The sequence below is a fragment of the Embiotoca jacksoni genome, unplaced genomic scaffold, assembly GCF_022577435.1.
Source record: "Embiotoca jacksoni isolate LCO1_2020_lvr unplaced genomic scaffold, fEmbJac1.0.p SCAF_18, whole genome shotgun sequence".
NCBI lineage: Eukaryota > Metazoa > Chordata > Actinopteri > Embiotocidae > Embiotoca > Embiotoca jacksoni.
Genome location: NW_027185318.1, coordinates 3,982,693 through 4,001,191, shown reverse-complemented (window position 1 = coordinate 4,001,191; position 18,499 = coordinate 3,982,693). Strand labels below are relative to the sequence as shown.

At 41.7% G+C, this 18,499-nt stretch overlaps 1 protein-coding gene across 2 annotated transcripts; it reads left to right on the top strand.

The window, feature by feature from the left end:
* Nucleotides 1-109: 109 nt before the first annotated feature.
* ubr1 (ubiquitin protein ligase E3 component n-recognin 1) lies at nt 110-17,374 on the top strand. Of its 2 annotated transcripts, none has more exons than XM_069152191.1 (47): nt 110-177; nt 844-1,103; nt 1,925-2,003; nt 2,391-2,501; nt 4,445-4,572; nt 4,661-4,799; nt 4,928-4,990; nt 5,101-5,224; nt 5,358-5,465; nt 5,576-5,664; nt 5,744-5,842; nt 6,341-6,498; nt 6,611-6,710; nt 6,845-6,973; nt 7,363-7,543; nt 7,636-7,688; nt 7,827-7,937; nt 8,039-8,104; nt 8,191-8,292; nt 8,384-8,447; nt 8,533-8,657; nt 8,763-8,815; nt 8,902-9,004; nt 9,084-9,132; nt 9,254-9,408; nt 9,515-9,614; nt 9,734-9,834; nt 9,948-10,028; nt 10,194-10,375; nt 10,481-10,689; nt 10,784-10,883; nt 11,026-11,178; nt 11,261-11,361; nt 12,392-12,491; nt 12,578-12,726; nt 12,810-12,865; nt 12,956-13,052; nt 13,156-13,223; nt 13,515-13,662; nt 13,794-13,881; nt 14,239-14,375; nt 14,459-14,567; nt 14,659-14,715; nt 14,809-14,886; nt 14,963-15,133; nt 15,272-15,373; nt 16,340-17,374. In XM_069152191.1, exons 1-47 carry the CDS (start codon nt 133-135, stop codon nt 16,479-16,481), a joined length of 5,223 nt encoding a protein of 1,740 aa, XP_069008292.1. In that variant the 5' UTR covers nt 110-132; the 3' UTR covers nt 16,482-17,374. The 2 variants fall into 2 exon arrangements, with proteins under 2 accessions (XP_069008292.1, XP_069008290.1); XM_069152189.1 differs by having other exon boundaries at nt 9,731-9,834.
* Nucleotides 17,375-18,499: the final 1,125 nt, after the last annotated feature.

Here is an 18,499-nt window from a genome sequence, read left to right as displayed (position 1 = left end):
TCGCAGCGCCCCCTACCGGCTCGGGGGGGTGGGAAAAAAAAAAAAAAAAAAGCCGAATCCGTGACGTCATCACGTCTCTCCCAACGGAAAACAGTCTCCTAGCGACATCTCCTCCTTTACGGCAAATGGAATATGGCGGCGAGTGAGAAATCCCTTGACGGACTGGAGCTCAGTAAGGTATGTTTTTTTTTGAGATAGCTAATCGGACTGACAGCGGCTACCGAGACTCGGGGTCAAAACACCGAAGCGTAACGTGACAGTTCCTTCGCAAATCGCGGTTTTGACGGGACAATCAGACCGCACCAAGACCAGCAGACGGAGCTAGCCGTGCTAGCTCACCCAGCTAGCGTCAAATGTTAAAATGTCCCTCCGGAGACTCCGGGACTTTTTTTTTTTTACTCTTTTTTAAAAAAAATTATTATTCTATATGTTATTGTGTGAATACCGAAATTCACACACAGCTGTGATTACAGTCAAATGTTTACATTTGTTTTGTGATCAGAGGAGACCTTTTTCCTCGGTCCACTGGTTCTACAAATTGATTGCAGCCTATCAAATTTTTTTTGTTTACAATGTTTGTTTACATTTTTTTGTTTGCTTAATATGTTTACTTTTATTTCCTTTCACCCCCCCCCCCCCCCGATAGGCAAATGTTATTTTTTTTTTTTTGCTCACAGGACTGATAAATGTAAATCTCTCTGTCCTCGTTGCCCCCAAAAAAACCCTGAACTTTTTTTTTTTTAACTTCAACCACTTCGCAGTATATTTCAATATCAGCAGGGGGAGACAGGACAGGTCAAACAGGTCAATCGTGCTCTTCTCTGTCCCCACCTCCTCCCGCAGGAATGGCAGGAGGCCGCAGACAGCAGAGCGGAGCTGCTCCGCTACCTGAAGGAGCAGGTGCCGCAGATCTTCTGCCTGAAGAAGGAGTCCAGCCCTCAGGAAGAAGAGGAGCTCATGCAGAGACGTCTCCTTCACCCTCTGGAGTGCTTCCTGTTTGGAGAGGATCCTCAGGAGGGTCTGGAGAAGCTCAATCAGGGCGGCAATTCCTCCCAGCTCTGCGGGCGTGTGTTCAAAGAGGGAGAGACCGTCTACTCCTGCAGGTCTGGATCATCCCCCTGATCTTCTGACATATATAAGTTATCACAGCACCATCTTCGGGAGCTGCGGTGAAATATACCATTTTTTGGTGCCCATTTCTGGTTATTTTGACTTCTAGGTGATAAATGCCAAGATCTCCAGCAACATGAAATCATCAGAAACTATTGTTTTGGTTGTTACTTCAATTCAGGCATGAAATATGCAGGTATAAAAATAAAATTGTACAGTGGCCTCAATAGGTTTTACTCCTGCAGTGTTCTAATTACACTACAACACCGCAGTATTTAGGCTAAGTGTTAAGAATGAATAGTTGATGAGTAGTGTCTCAGGTTTCAGTATGGTGCAGTCTGTGAATGGCTCTAAATGATGCGAAATAATGTGTCACCTATGTCGATGTGTAAATTTTTTGCAATAGTTTCTCTCATTATTTTTATGCCAAGTTTTATTTCAACATGTCCCCCATTTAAGAAATGATTGGTATGTCGTTGCATAATTAGATAGATAAATGAACAGATGGATAATAATTCGTACAACTCAGTTTAATGTAACAATAATGAGAATGACTGAAGGAATTCAATAAATATATTCAAGGTTCTCTTTAAAATTTACATTTTTCAGGCAAAATGTGATAAATAATGAGACAGATGTGTGATTGCTGTTGTCTCCCAAAGATGTTTACATTGAAGTAAAAGAGTTAGTTTAAAGCAGGACAGCTGGGCACGCTGTTCTGTTTGTACCCACAGTGGCATGTGTTCAGTTTCAGACTTTTGTTAGCATTTACTCAATGAAATAAAGAACAAAACCACTTTATATCTGTTTGCAGGGATTGTGCAATAGATCCCACTTGTGTCCTGTGCATGGACTGCTTCCAGGATAGTGTGCACAAAAGCCATCGTTACAAGGTTGGTGTCAGTGTAAATGTTTACATTTTTAATGAATCCCATCATGCTTTATTTTGTCAGTCAGGGTACCCCCCCCCCACACACACTCTTTTGGATAAATGGGAATAATAGAAAACCACCCATTGTTGGATTTTTGCTCTGTGATTGGACATCTTTACAAAAGCATCATCCCTGCCTTGTCCTTGTCAAATCACAAGTCCCAGTGATTCCTATCTGCACAATATGCTTGTACTAATTATTGTCTGACTTTATATTTGCTTTCATGTTGGGACCTGTGTTTGGCAGTAATACTTTCCCACAGCTAAAGGATATGTCCAACTTAATTGCTATTGTGTGTATTTCATCACTCGCCCGCAGTGACTCACAGTGTGTGAATTTTTTTCCCAGATGCATACGTCATCAGGCGGGGGGTTCTGTGATTGTGGAGACATAGAGGCCTGGAAGATTGGCCCTTGTTGCTCCAAACACGACCCAGGGGCAGTAACTGCCATGGTAACGGTGAGTTATGTAACAGAGCGGAAAGAGGGATGTGGGAGGGGCGTACTTGTCCCATTCTTTGTCAGTGAACCCTAGAATGCTTATTTTCCCATCTTAGTCCTGGATGCTGCTGCGTTGGCTGCAGCTTCAGCTCCGGAAATAAGAAAGAGAATCACTTTGTTGACCTGCACTAACTGAGAAAATCTACTGGAGTCTAGGTTAAAGAGATCATCAATCTAACTAAGTGAAAGGAAACTGGTGGAAAACATTTGTGGGTGAGACTGGTTGAGAGCAGGATTCCTTCATTTTCCTAAAAAGGACCTATAACGCGTTTCCATATTTTCATTATCACATTTGTCACATGTTCATATTGAACTTTGCCAAAGTTCCAAATAATGATGTATATAAAAATAATTCCTGTGACAAGTTGATGAATTTCTTTATGTTCATCTGCTTCGGCCACAGCATGCCATAAAAGTACAGAGTGATGGTGCTGGGAGAGACTAACAGACTTACAGTCGTTAGGTGACAGCAGAATAACTTTTTGACCTGCTACATTAGTGGATTTCCCACATATACACCTGTTAACATATTTAGAAAAAAAAAGTGATTGAAAGACTAATTCCACTTATTATGTCAAACAATAAACAGGTAATGAGTGTAATATTTACCAAACAGAGAAGTTCTGCTGTAATCTTTGTTGCTGCTGTTGTCCACTGTCTCACTCCGGATCGGATTCCGGCTTAAACTTGCACAAAAGGGTTTTGAGAAGTTGCCATCTCCTATCAACAATGAAATATTATGTTAGTTGCTATACTTCCAGATTCATTTTGGTACCCCTAAACCAACAAGAGGATGAGGCAACGGTGGTCACTGGGGGCTGCTGCTCAGCAGGTTTTCTGGAAGTTGACCAATTAAAAGAGATTGGGCCTCAAGGGGGGGGGGGCCCTTAAAGAAATTAGAGCTAAAATGGCTTGTTTCAGAAAGAGGATGACGTGAGGGGCTGAATAAAGGGCCAGTGTAAGATAGATAAAGATTTTTTTTTTTTTTAAACTGAATCATTGGAAGCAAAACAGAAAAATGAAAATGAACAATGTAGAGCATCATGACATCCTGCTGATGAGTTGCAGGGGTGTATTCAGTTTTCACCTTCTCCTCTTAACGCCGGCTGGTTTGCAGTCGTTTGTCAGGTCTTTCATCACTGACCACTGCGTTGGAGCTCACCTCTGATAAGATCGTCCTCGGGGGGAGCTTTGAGCAGACGTAGAGCCCGACAGCTCTGTGCCTTTTTCCATAAACAGCAGGTGCTTGTGCTTGTGTTTTCTACATGGGAATCTGCTCATCAAGCACTCACCCATCACATGACTGAAACGGCATGTCCGCGCCGAACATGACGGCCACGTCTTTCTGTTTCGGACCTCTTGTTGTTTGGATTTTCTTAGATTGCAGTGCGTGTTCTCTCACAGTGGTGTGACGTTGAGATCGGTGTAAATGCGCAGCCTCACTGGATGTTTGGTTTGGTTTGTGTGTTAAATGTCAGACATTTGTATGAAATGCTGTGCTGTGATGTGGAATGTTTGCTCTCAGGCCATTTGATATTAAAGCTTTTAAGCCCGCTGCCTGTTTTGTTTTAAGACTTATTAAGAACAATATTTAGACTAGCTCCCCATCACATTATATACTGCCTGTGATACAGGAAGTAGGGACTTGGTAAATATTATTACAACAAATTTTGACCATGTCAGTGTAGCCTCTGTTTCTGGGAAGTTGCATATTTGTCTTTAAGATTTTTTTTTTTTTTTTTTTGTCCTCATCCTGGAAAGTTGCTTCACTGTAATTGTATTCACTTGTAATGATCTGGTATTTTCATTTATTAACTTGAGTTCAAATATCAAAATGACTGGAGAGTTTGAAATGTGTGAGACAAACGTGTGGCCTCTGTGTTCTTCTGTCATTGTGTGCAGGATGAGTGTGTGCTCGAGCCGGACTTATATGAACGTGCCGAGAAGCTGTTCCGGGTGCTGCTGCAGTACGTCACTGATTTTCTGGTGTGGGAGGAAAACTTGGAGCTGCCAGATGAACTCCAGCCTCGGTATGACCTGTCAGATCAGATTACATCCAATGATAATCCATACGCAGAGCACTCATCTTAACTTTTTTTTTTTTTTTTATCCATGCAGGACTAAAGAAAATGCACACTACTGTGTGCTGTACAATGATGAGCACCACTCGTACGACCATGTGATCTACACCCTGCAGCGCTCTGTTAATTGTGATCAGGCTGAAGCACAGACGCACACAGCACTTATTGACAAGGAGGTAACTTTTCGTTTGACTTTTCCTCTTAAATTACAAAAAAAGGTGCTTATTTTAATAGGTTTCCATAATTAAACTCACCACATCAGCAGCAGATTATCTCTTCATGTAACTCAACAACTTTTGCACAGGGTCGGCGCGCAGTAAAGAGAGGAATCCTTCGTTCCTGCCAGCAAGCAAGAGATCTCATCAGGGTAACCACCATCCACTGACTTATTCCTATTTAGAAGTTCATTTCAAAATTTAGAAGGAATTCATGTTGTTGAGTTTGGTGTTTGAAAGTGAGCTCCAACTCTTTCTGCAGTCCAACTCGGAGCACATTTCCCTGCAGCCGCTGCGTGTGGAGATCCTTCATGCAGCAGTAATGGCTCATCAAACTTTTGCGCTGCGTCTCGGCTCCTGGTTCCAGAAGATTATTGGTTACTCAGGTGCTCCCGTCTTTGGCATCAGACCTGCATCACACAAACTTAATAGCTTTATTAAATAATTCTGCACCTGTGACGTATCTACACCTTCATACACGCACAGCTGCATGACTGGTAACGTATGTGTTTTCTGCAGTGGGCTTCAGGCAGGCCTTCTGCCAGGTGGCACTAGAACCAAACTCGGACAGAGATCAGACTTGCCTCATCAGCAGACTCATGCTGCACGATGCCAGGATGTACAAAGGTGAAGGTTGATTTAAAAAAACTACATTTTTTGAATGCATAGCAGCTTAACTTTATTTCAATTCCTCATGACACTAACATGAAGAAAACCTCTTTCCTTATTTCCTCAAGGAGCTCGCAAGATAGTACACGAGCTGATTTTCTGCAGCATGCTGATGGAGACAGAATTCAAGAGGCTTTTTGCCATTGAGTTTACAAAGGTAAACAAAAATGGAATATTTAACATATTTCAGTAGTTTTTCCACTTACTTAATATATTCCCCATCTTTCTCTTTTCAGCACTACAAGCAGCTGCAGAAGGACTTCATCAATGATGACCATGAGAGGAGTATATCCATCACCGCTCTGTCTGTTCAGATCTTCACTGTTCCCACACTGGTGAGTGTTGTTGTTTCCTGCAGTAACATAAATGTCATTGGAATGTACTTGGTTTTCCGTATGATCTGGTCCTAAAATATGATCTGATCTGATGTAATTCACAAGTATAGAAAGATATGATGTGCATATACCAATAACACACTCACAATTATAATCTGTGGGGTCTTTTTTGAACACACCTATCAAACAATCGTATTGCGGGTCGAAAAAGTAAGTCAAGCTTAGACTTTAGTAACTGGTCAAACCTCATTTGGCAGCAATAACCTCAGACAAGTGTTTCCACTAGCTACAGATCAGATCTGCCCAACATCCAGGAGGAATTTTGAACCATTCTTTCTCATAGAACTGCTTCAACTAAGCCATATTCTTAGGATATCCGGTGATGTAAACAGCTCTATTGAGGCTATTCCACAGTATCTCTGTTGGGTTAAGGTGTAGGCTCTGACTGGCCTAAACTGATCAACCAAGCCTGTCCTTACGTTCCTGTTCCTCCCCTAGGCCAGACAGCTGATCGAAGAGGGCAACGTCATTAAAGTGATAGTTGATACGGTCATGGAACTGCTGTGCGAACATCTGCATGACAACAATCGTTTCTTCTTCCTTGGCTACAACTCAGACAAGTTCTCACGAATCCAGGTCATCTTCCATGACCTCAGGTGAGTCAAAGAAGCAACAGTTTTAACTCTGTGCTTCGCCAGGATTTTCCTAATTCTTGTTCCTAGTTATTTTTGGTCTGTATCTAAGATGAAACTCACTTGTGCCTCTCAGGTATATTCTCATCAGTAAACCCTCGATGTGGACCGAGGAGCTGCGGGGGCAGTTCCTTGCGGGATTCAAAGTCTTTCTCGGTCTTCTCAAATGCATGCAGGTACAAATGATCCAACCCCGATTCATTCTTATGTAGCATGAAATAGCAGTTGTATTCCACCAAGTATTCGGTATTAGTAACGAGACAAACCAGATATTTAATGAATCCTGACCTTCTTTTTCCTTCTTTATCAGGGTATGGAGGAGGTGAAACGCCAGCTTGGTCAGCACATAGCGGTGGAGCCAGAATGGGAAGCTGGCTTCACACTCCAAATCCAGCTCCGCCACATCCTTGCTATGTTTCAGGACTGGTGTACCTCTGATGTGAGTGGCCATACAATTTGCCCACACATTGTAGTTTTATATCCTAAATCTCTCTCGTGTGTCTCGTGGGTCTAATTTTGTCCGAGCAGCTCAAACCTTTTGAGTGTTAAAGTGCACACATAAATAAATGCATTTATGTTTATTGTCAATTGACTTAATTCAAACAAAAAATTATAACTTAGTTTACATACGCATTTATGTGCATATTCAGGTGAGTTTTTACTCCACAGTGCAGCATAAATGTTGGCAGGCCACATAAACATAAAAACTTCAAATTAAAAACTGCAGCGCTGGAACATATTAAACCTGCGTACATGAGACTAGAAGATGCCCAGACTGTTAATTTACTTTTGCTGTACTCAGTTCTTGCTTATGTATTCCCCTTTCAGGCAGAGATCTTGCTGCTTGCATTTAAGGAGTGCCACTCATTCCTGATGCAGTGCAATAACCAGCCCTTCCACAGGGAGGCTACCGACTACTATATGTGCAAACACATCCTCCATGTTCGTCCATATAAAGTGTCTCAGGAGCCTGTCAGCATACATCTGCCCATTTCTAGGCTGTTGGCTGGTAGGACAATTAATATTTAAGTCTTGCATTGATTTATTATTGTTTGTTTTTGTATGCTATGAACTTACAACTCTGCACATTGTGATCCGCAGGCCTGTATGTACTCCTGTGCGGAACGGGGACAGTTGAACATCTGGACAATCCTGTAAGTGACATAAGAAAACACGTTCATTGTAATTTTTTTAATCCCTCGTGATGTGTCTTCTGTGCTGTGTTGTACTTGCTCAATAAAGAATCTACCTCCACTGCCGGCATTAAAGAGGATTCTTTCTGTCTATTGCAGGAATGCTACGACTTCACCCAGCTGGCAGAGCTTCCTCTGCGCTGTGTTGTTCTGGCCGCACAGGTCTCAGCCGAAATGTGGCGGAGAAATGGGCTGTCATTGGTCAGCCAGGTACACCATGTTCATTTGGATGTACAAAGCATTGTTTCTATGTTCTGTTATCTCTCCTCTCTCCTACAAATACTAAATTAATTGTTGTTTCTCATGATCAGGTCTACTACTATCAGGATGTAAAATGCAGAGACGAGATGTATGATAAAGATATTCTCATGCTTCAGGTCGGCATTTCTCTCATCGCCAAATATTTATCTTTTCATGTAAACAGTGTGGTGATGTTGTATGACCCTCTTCCTGTTCTTTACAGATAGCTGCTTCCAAAATGGACCCCAACCACTTCCTCATGCTGATCTTGTTGAGATTTGAGCTTTTTGAATATTTTAATGGCAATTGTTCAAGCAAAGACCAGGTAAGTAACACCTGAGTGATCATTCAGGAGCAAAGTTGTGGTGCCATCAAAACATTGAACTTATTATTCTATATTATAACTAAATTCACAGGATGAGTTGGTCCAGTGGAACCGACTGACAGAAGAGATGCTGTACCTGCTGATCATCATCGTCGGTATAGTATCACATTCTACTCACTAACTTTACTACTTCATTGAACATGAATGATACTGTAGTATCTGACCAGTGTTGTGTTCTAGGTGAGCGCTACATCCCTGGGGTCAGTCAGGTGAGCAAAGAGGACATCACAATGAGGGAGGTTATCCACCTGCTGTGCATCGAGCCCATGGCTCACAGCAGCCTGGTCAAAGGCCTGCCAGAGAACGTAAGCTTCAGGATGCCACATTTCTAACTTACACAATTATTTTTTTTTGTTCGGCTTTCAGTAGTCACAAACTGTTACAAACATGTTCAAATGTTTTCTTTGTAGGAGAGCCATGAAACAGGCCTGGAGACCGTCATCACCAAAGTTGCTACCTTCAAGTATGTAAAGACCGAGCTTATGAGTTTTGCCTTGACAAAGAATTTTCAAAAGAGTTTAATCTGTTTTGTTCTGTTTCTGTTTTTAGAAAACCAGGAGTGTCGGGACATGGGTTATATGAAGTAAAAAAAGAGCTTCAAAAAGAATTCAACCCTTTCTTCTACCATTACTCAAGATCACAGCACAGCAAGGTAGCGCAGTGTCTTCAGTTAAATGGACACTTTCTGTTGAATATTCCTCGGTTAATTGCTTATTTTTCTCTTGTAACAGGCAGAAGAGTCTCAAAAGAAAAGGCGAGCTCAGGAGGGCAACGATAAAGGTAACGGACACGACACCGTATCACAAGCGGCTGTAGAACTAGAAGATGTCATCGTTTCCTGTAGACCGGTTGCTAATGAATCAGCTCTGCTAACATTGCCCCTGTTTGTGTCTGTGCTCAGCTCTGCGTCCTCCGGTGCCTCCACCGTTTTGCCCAGCTTTCTCCAGTATTGTGCGTCTCCTCTGCTGCGACATTATCATCCACATGCTGAGACACGTCCTGCAGAGAGCTGCAGAGGATCGGCCAAGTTACTGGACAGAAGCCATGATTCAGAGGGTAAGCATTACATTTATCTCTTTCTGTACAAGATCTACGCTGCTCGGAATGACCATTTCTTACTCTATTTAAGTGTGGTAACACAATTCACACCTTCATTGCACAGGCCCTGCACCTGATTGGTCAGGCATTGCTGGAAGAGAAAACACAGCTTGAGGACAGCACTGTGGAGGAAGTGACCTTTGATTTCAGCCTGAAGGCCCGTGGTGAGTGAAAACCAGTTTTTTTTTTCATTCAACACTGACTATTTATCATAGTTCTCAAACCTAATAGCTTGTGTGACACATTTTTGGGGGCCTAAATATCTGTTCTTCTTTTTCAGTAGTCGGTTCAGAACAAGGCAAGTCGGTGTTCCTGTTGTTGTCCAATATTAAAGCTTTGCCTTCCCTTGAAGCTCAAAAGGACATGATCATATGGATCCTACAGGTACGTATTCAGTTAATCAATTATCATTACAGATAGTTTCACATATGATGAAACACTCAGTACCATCTCTCAGGATTGATATCTTATTCTTATATTAAATGTGTTTCTTCTAGATGTTTGAGATTGTCAAGTGCCTTAGAGAGAAGTCCAGTCCAACAGTATCCATGAGCATGGAAACAAGCAGACCAGAAGAGGTAAAACAAAACCAATAATAAATCGTAAACAAAAAACAAAAAAAGGAAGGTATTCGGGTTTAACACTGCAATGTGATGTCCCTGCCTGCCTGACTACTAAAAACGAGTAATATTTATTTGAGAGTTGGCCCCTTTACCATCTTTACTTTTGTTCGGTTGATCCAGAGTGCTCAGGACAAAGAAAAAGCGGAGCGGAAACGGAAGGCGGAGGCAGCAAAACTCCACAGACAGAAGATCATGGCCCAGATGTCAGCGATGCAGAAGAACTTCATTGAATCAAACAAGATGCTGTATGACAACATGCCTGAGAGCGGAACGCAGGGAGAACCTGTGACATCTACTGAGAGGTGAGCAGAGCCATTCGAAACTGCCCTGGATGTTCTGAATGAAGACTTGAGGTGAAGATTGACCCCAAATGATTTCTATTTACTGTACTTGGTTTGTTTCTCCAGCTGTGCCATGGAGCAGAGGGAGCTGTATGTAGCCATTGGGCCCCAACGAGGCTGCACCCCAACTGAGAGGGAGGTGCTGACCTGCATTCTTTGCCAGGAGGAGCAGGAAGTGGCGGCTCAGGCTCCGGCCATGGTCCTGACTGCGTGTGTCCAGAGGTCCACAGTGCTGACACAGTGCAGAGGAAAGATCCCGACCAACAGAGCAGATGGTCAGTCTGCATTCACTGATCGTATCATTTCATGGAGAATCCCAGTTCCAAACATCTGACTCGTATGTTTTTGTTGTGTATTCATCACTTAAAGGGCCTGGGGCATTGTACCCACTCTTCATTCCTCCTGAACTGGCTGTGGGGACCCACACTGGGAGCTGTGGACACGTCATGCATGCCACATGTTGGCAGGAGTGAGTCACTAGAAGAACAACATTTTTGCCAATTAAATTGAATCTTCAATCTGACAGTACTTTTATCAACTGTATGTGATCTACTAGAAGGCATAATTGACCTTTTCTGTATCATTTTCTGTCTTTTTTCTTCTTCCCCCAGGTATTTTGAAGCAGTCCAAAATACGACGAGGAACCGGCTCCATGCTGAACTGATCATCGACCTGGAAAATGGAGAATACTTATGTCCCTTGTGCAAGTCTCTGTGCAACACAGTGGTCCCTCTCATCCCGTTAGAGCCACTAACATTTAACTAGTAAGTCCCAGTCCACTTCAGAGTGTTCAGTTAGATGTACAAATGTAAAGAAGTGATTTGAATGTTTGTCTCCTGTGTGCAGTGAAAACGCAGAGATAATTGGACAGCATCTGACGCTGCCTCGTTGGATCCAGATCCTCTCAGCCAGGATTAAAGGACTCAAGTCAGTCACTCAGGATAATGGTAAGAAGACAGAGCACACAATTATTGCACCTTTTTGGATGGATGAACAGAAGTGACAGAGGAAAAGGCATTGCTTTATGATGGACTGGTTACGTGTGTTGAAGGTTTAAGCTTCAGTCGCTGTACTTCTCACTGTACTACATTCATACTGTGTCGCTTGTGTAAATCTGATCCATCAATGGTAAAGAAATACATGAAATAGCAATAATTTTTACGTAGAACATCATGTAACCTGGCAGACTCGCATGTGAATACTGTTTTTAATGTGACCTCAATACTGCTGTTGTTTCATGTTGCTGTCGTTTAGTTTAGTCCAGTGTTGGAAAAATCGAAGCAGCGTGAATTGGATCTTCTCAGTTCGACGTAAGCCAGCTGATGTTGGTGCCTGTTTCTCAGCTTGTCAAATTGCAAGTGGGCAGTTCGACAATGTTACAGCACAACAGTTTATCAATGGAGAAACCATCTCCTCTAAATGACGGAGCTGCTCGGGTGTTGTGATGGAAAAAGTGAGAAACTGACGAGGGAAGATCTGCTGTCTCAAGTTCACGGCATATATTTGCATAAGCTGTTAAAAAATATAACCAGCTTTAAAAAAAAAAAGTCTGAAGTGCCGGCCGTTGAGATGGAGAGTCGCTGCTGTGGAGATGTTAGACTGTCTGAACTGGCAGATTTCTGAACGTGGCAGACTGACAGTTTGCAAATATTTTTAAGTTTCAAATAGTCTCGCAGCAGGTCTTTGGTAGAAGTGGGTCGAAGATGGAGTACGCTTACTGTAAAGTAATAGAAGAAGGTGCTTCAATTTCCATACTATCATATCATGTTTTTCACATCCTAGTCTCTGCAGGCACATGGAAAATATAATATACACCAATAAGTGCCTTTAGCTGCAGCTCTCTAACTTTCTGTTTGTGTAAGTAATTTCTTCTCCTTTAGTTCCTACTTATTCATCAGAGTTGTTGTTTTGATTAACGTGTGATACTCGGGTAAGAATCAAATGCCACGACATAACTGATGATAATGTCTCTTGCAGATTGCAACACAGAAGGCAGTAGCAGTACAGTTACCACAGGGCTGTGTGGAGAAGGCCAGCCAGACTTCAGATCCATCCTGAGCTACGGAGTACAAGAGCCGTGAGTGAAACTCTCAGCTCCTTCCTCAAGTATCTTTCTTTTCCACAGAGCACCGATCTGAATTCTCTGCTCTCGGTTGATTTTAGGAGAAAGTTCTCGGACAGCATCGCAGAGATGCTGGTTGTCTGCGCCACAACGGTCCACAGGGTGGGGCTGAAGACGGCCCCCAACGAGTCGTGTCCCCGCGTGCCCCTCATGGCCTGGAACACATGTGCCTTTACTATCCAGGCCATAGGTACAGGAAGACTTGGCTCGTGTCACTCTTTACCTTTTCATGTATTCATGTATTCTTAAAAATATGATTGCATATTTTCACAGAAAACATATTGCAGGAAGAGGGCAAGCCACTATTTGGGTCCTTACAAAACAGACAGGTTGGATACCTAAACAACTGGTATAATGCATGTAGGTTAGGTTGTTTCTTTTGTTGGATATCATGTTTGTGAAATGCTTGTGTGTTTTAGCTTGCAGGTCTGAAGGCCATTGTTCAGTTTTCAGCATCACAGAGACTGAAGAGCTCTCAGGCCATCATCCAGAGACACTTCGCAGACATGTTGGGGGGTATGTGGTCCATCCTCAGAGTTCATCATATTTATTCACATACTGCTCAGTCTTATGAGTGTGTTGTTTTCCTGGTTGACAAACCTCTGATGTCTCTCCTCAGTCTTGTTACCCGTCATGAGCAGAAAGAACACACCTTCTCTTCTGGAGGTGGACTTCTTCCATCATCTGGTAGGTCTTCTGCTCTTCTTGTCTTCATCTCTCAACAAATTCTTTATTCTAATACCCTAACGTGAATTGATAGTAAATGTTGAATTGTCATAGATACATGTTAGTATTATTAAAGAGATCTATGCATTCATGCTCTCCTGACTAATAATGATTAAACAGGAATTTTTATCTAATTTTAAGTGAGGAAAAAAAAAATACCCTCCTAATTTAAAGCCTTTACTTGGATAAATTGATAAAGTTTGTATTTGAAGACTTTATGATGGTGTATTTATTGCATGTATGTTTTGTCAGGTGGGGTTGGTGTTGTCCATACCCTCACTGTATCAGGAGGAAGCCGTAAACCTGCAGCCCTCAGCTGTCAGCTCTGCCTACAACCACCTGCACATCTTACATCTGGTCACCATGGCTCACATCCTGCAGGTCCTCTTGTCTTCTACAGGTACAAACGGCAAAAAGCTCCACTGTATAATCTGAGATGGGAGTGCTGCTCATATCTGCCATTTACTGATGGAGCTCAGGAAGCTAGAATCATAATAATGAGGATTAACTGTTGGTTTTGTTTCTGTGCAGATTTCCCTGCTGTGGGGGGCGGAGAGGAGACGGAGGAGGCGAGAGCAGCAGCAGAGTTGTACACTACAGTGTCACAACACACTGGAAGGTATCGTCCTATTATTTATATACCAAAGCACAAGCAAAATGAGCTCTTTGTCTTTTTCTGTATATGGCAAAAAAAAAAAAAAAAAAAAAAAAATCAAGGATGATATCTTTGAGTGAAATGATCAATTAAATTGGTAGAAGCTTTAATTTGCGTTATCCTTCATGAGGACAGCGGTAAACTCTTAAGGGGTGCATTACGGTTTTTGGAGGTCTGAACGGGAACACTTGGAGAGATTTTCTTCAGATTTGGCACAAACATCAAACAACATTTATCATTGGAAACGCTCAGTAGTGTATTCAGTTATACAAGACTAATCCTCAGCTTGTCTGACAGATTGTTTTGTGGTTCGCTTTTCAGGCTGATCCCAGATGTGTCCGGCTGCTCTGTGGTAGAAAGAGTGAAGACAGGAATCGAACCTTTCCTGCGCTGTGCTGCACTCTTTTTCAATTGCCTTACAGGTGTTCATCCTCCAGAGGAGCTTTGTACGACTTCTGGTAGGTTCAACAATAGCAAACAAGTATCATATCATTTTCACAACACAGTCTGTGTTGAAGCTGATATGTTACGTGTGTTGCAGTTACCTCTCAAGGACAGATTGAGGCACTATGCAGTTACTTGGCTCTCCCCTCCAACGTGTTCCAGCTCTTCCAGGAGCACAGAGACACTGTTACCCTGCTGCTTCAGAGGTGGGTGGAAACATGGATGCATCTTTCGGTATTCACTGGAGAGATGAGCAGTTTTGGGACTGTAAATGTTTTTTTTCTTCTTCTTCCTCAGGTGGTGTGGGAGCCCAGCTGTAACCAAAGCCCTGAAAGGCAAAACCCAGACAGTCAGGTTTGCTTTTGCTCTGATATTATTTGACATTTCATTTAGATTTTTAATAACACATCTCCCAACAGTTGACCAATCAACCCACTCTTCCCACAGATACCCGAGGAGAAGGAATCGTTTGATTGATCTTCCTGAGGATTACAGTGCTCTCCTCAATCAAGCCAGCCATTTTCAGTAAGTGGTGAATAAAAGTCCTTTCAGTGGGCGGTGGATATGAAACCCTTCTGATCTGTCTGTATCTTGTCCCAAGGTGTCCAAAATCCACAGATGATGAGAGGAAGCATCCGACTCTGTGCCTGTTTTGTGGGGCGATGCTGTGCTCTCAGAGCTCCTGCTGTCTCAGCCAGCTGGATGGAGAAGATGTGGGAGCTTGCACCGCCCACGCTGCTACCTGTGGTGCTGGAGTGGGCATGTTCCTCAGGTTCGTCAGCTGCTCTGCCCATCGGAAGAATTAGTTTTCAACTATAATAATTAGTTCTCTGTTTATTTTGGGGGGATTTTCTTCTTTCTGCAGTGAATTGTGCTGTAAGGTGAATGAAATTTGATTTAATGTTAACAGGATAAGAGAGTGTGAAATCGTACTGATGGCCAGTAAGACTCGAGGAAGCACGTACCCAGCTCCTTACCTGGATGATTACGGGGAGACTGATCCTCATCTTGGGTAAGACTCTGTTCTTTTCCCAGAGCTCAATTATAATATTTCTTCTGTCATTTTTTTTTTTTTTTTTTTTAAAGATGTGAGGCATATGAGAGAACTGGTTTGTTCCTCAACACATACTGTACCTGTAGGAGGGGTCAGCTCTTTGTCTTCGTCAGATCATTCCTACACGTGCTCACATGTCACCTATGGAAAATATGTTGCCTCGAACAGGTGAAAGTGGCTCCGGCGATGTCGGATCACCTGGAGATGAAGAGAATAACAGATGAAACAGTTGCCACTGCTGTTCATTTTGTCCAAAATGGGGTAGAAATACATTACAGCTATCGTGTGTAACTTTTACATATAGATTAAAATTTGTTACATTCCTCCTCCTTGCCAAACAAAATTACCCATTGCTGATTAAAATCGATCACTGCCAGATCTCTCTGTATTCTGCAGTATACAGAGATTTTAAATCTGGTGGCTGGTGATACATTTAGCCCGATTCTGATGGATATGAATATAATAACTCAATCATTCAGTTCTTTCAGACTGATACGGGAGTTGGGACATGTTTTATTGCATTTATTCACTATTTATCCTCCGTTTTTCAGCTGCAATCAGTAGTGACGAAATAGGTTATGGTGGAACCTGTGATGTAATCTCATGTAAACAAGACTTGTAAATTGGAGAAATAAAAGTCCCACACTGCAGGTTCGACTTAATTGCAGATCTGAAATTCATAACTGTATTTAAGTTAAAGTTTGATGCAGAGTATTGCACAGAAAATATACTCCCTCTGTTCCCTGTTGCATGACCTCTATTTGGAAGTTTTTCACTTTGATGACATCCAGTAGTGAATGAATTCAGGAGGTTGAGGTTTACATAGCCATGTCCATGAGGTATATATTTTTTTATCGTATCATATGTTTTGTGGGTTGGACAAACTGTCAAATGACTTTGACTGTCTTGTGTTTTGATTTCTAGAAGAGGCAATCCGTTGCACCTTTGCCCCGAGCGTTACAGGAAGTTGAACCAGCTGTGGCAGCAGCACTGCATCCTGGAAGAAATCGCCCGCAGCCTGGAGGTGGTCAACGTTATGTTTGCCTTTGAGTGGCAGATGTTGTGATGGCTGCTTCCGCTTGCGCTGGCCGGAAAATAAAGAGCACAGCCATAGAGTACAGTCGAATCCAGTGCTCCCAAGGCATGCCCACACACACATTACACACACACACTAAACGCGCACGCACACACAAGCAATCAAGCCCTTTTCCAATCAAAGGAAGTCCAATCCCTCTGAGGACTCTTCCCCTGTTGGGGTCCGGAGAGGTGGGACAGCCAGAGAGGACGAGGAGGGAAAATAATAAGAGCGTGATGGATGTTGATTAAACCCAAGTCGCCTTGTTACAATTTGATTGTCTGCTGTGAGAGTGAGTTTCTCCTGGAGTAATGTTATTTGCAAAGAGGCTCATTCAAATAAAGACAAACATCAGACACACACGAACATGCTTCCGTCATCAGTTTATGGATTTTATCTCAGTTATGCTGTGAATTTTCTGCGTTCTTTTTTTTTTTTTGGTTAGAAATGACTGATTTGTTTTTAAGTTATAATTGTTCAGTTACGCTGTAACATTCATCATAAATTCACATGGAAATGTTTAGGCATGGTCAGAGATCCGATACATTTTTGCTTTTGCCCCTTAATTAAGTAGATCGTCTGAATGATGGAACCATAACCTGCTGTCACCTTTACTCATATACAGACATAAACGATATATAATGGATAAAAGATATATAGTATGTAGATTACTTTCAAAATTGCATTAAAACATTCAGTTTTCGAAGAGAAGTATACAATAAACTGCCTCCACGATTTCCTGATATAGATGCTCTCAGTGATAAACAGCATTTCCAACACAATATGAAAATATGAAATCCCTTTTATAGAACACGCGTTTTAAGCCAAAATGATTATCAGATGCTCATTGTATGCTTGTTATCATTAAAACATATTGGAGGGGACCATTGTGAGGCCGATTTTTATCATGTGTTGTTCATTCACTTAACATTAATTAAATTTAATTCAAGAAATATTGCATTATTCTACTTAAAGAAACGTTTTTATTGAAAAAAAAAAAAAGTTTTTTCAGGTATTTAATTATTTCTCGGCTATTTCAGGAAAGAAAGTGTGAATATAGATTTTCTTCCTTTTTGTGTTTGACAGTTACTACATGACTTTCAAGCTGTGGAAATAAAAACACAAGCAAGTCTACAGACTATCTGTTTCAGTGCCAATATGAAATCAATAAAGCCCCAGATGAGAATTAAGAAATGTAAAAGGAAGACACGACATTGCTAACCTGTAGATTAAAGGACTGACTCTCACTAATAACTGCATTAAACAATATCCCAGAATTACAACTTCAAGTTTGTATTAGTATATGCAAGTGTTTTCTTTAAAGGCTGAAGCATTTATTTGACTCGTCAGCTTTATATTCTGTGAAAGGGCAGAAAGCTCAGACAGTATAGCAAAGACTTTATCACTGAAACAAAGTAGGTTAGTTTGCAGGGACCTCGTCTGAAGTCCTCATAAAACGACGACAGACAAAAGGTTTGAAAATACTTCAAAAGGTTTATTGTCAAGCTTTCGTTCGCTCATCCCAGCAAAAAGTGATTTCATTCGACGATTGAACCGTGTTGGCGTTGCTGAGGCACGTGAGATTTGTCGATGGCTTGAATGTTCCAGAAAACCAATTATCAGTCATACATTGATTTCTATTCATTTCTAGTTATGTCCTTATATGAAAGCACACAGATGCTGTATTTATTGTGGTTTACTACCCATGGTTTGCTAACTCAGTTAGGCAAGTTGAGGATAAAATGCACACCGGGGATCCACAAAAATGTTCGACAGTATTGCATTGAAAACATGCAGAACCTAATCAACACACAGCTTTATGTGTGAAATGTAACTTACAAACTCGAGTTTTATTTGGTCTAAACTGGATTTTCAAACGGATTAAATTTAGGCAAAAAAAAAAAGGGTACTTCAACATCTAACCCAAATCACTAGTTTGTTTTCATCAGACATTAATATATTTCAAACTATATTTCAAGTTCATTTTAATGTTGCAACTGACAGATGTA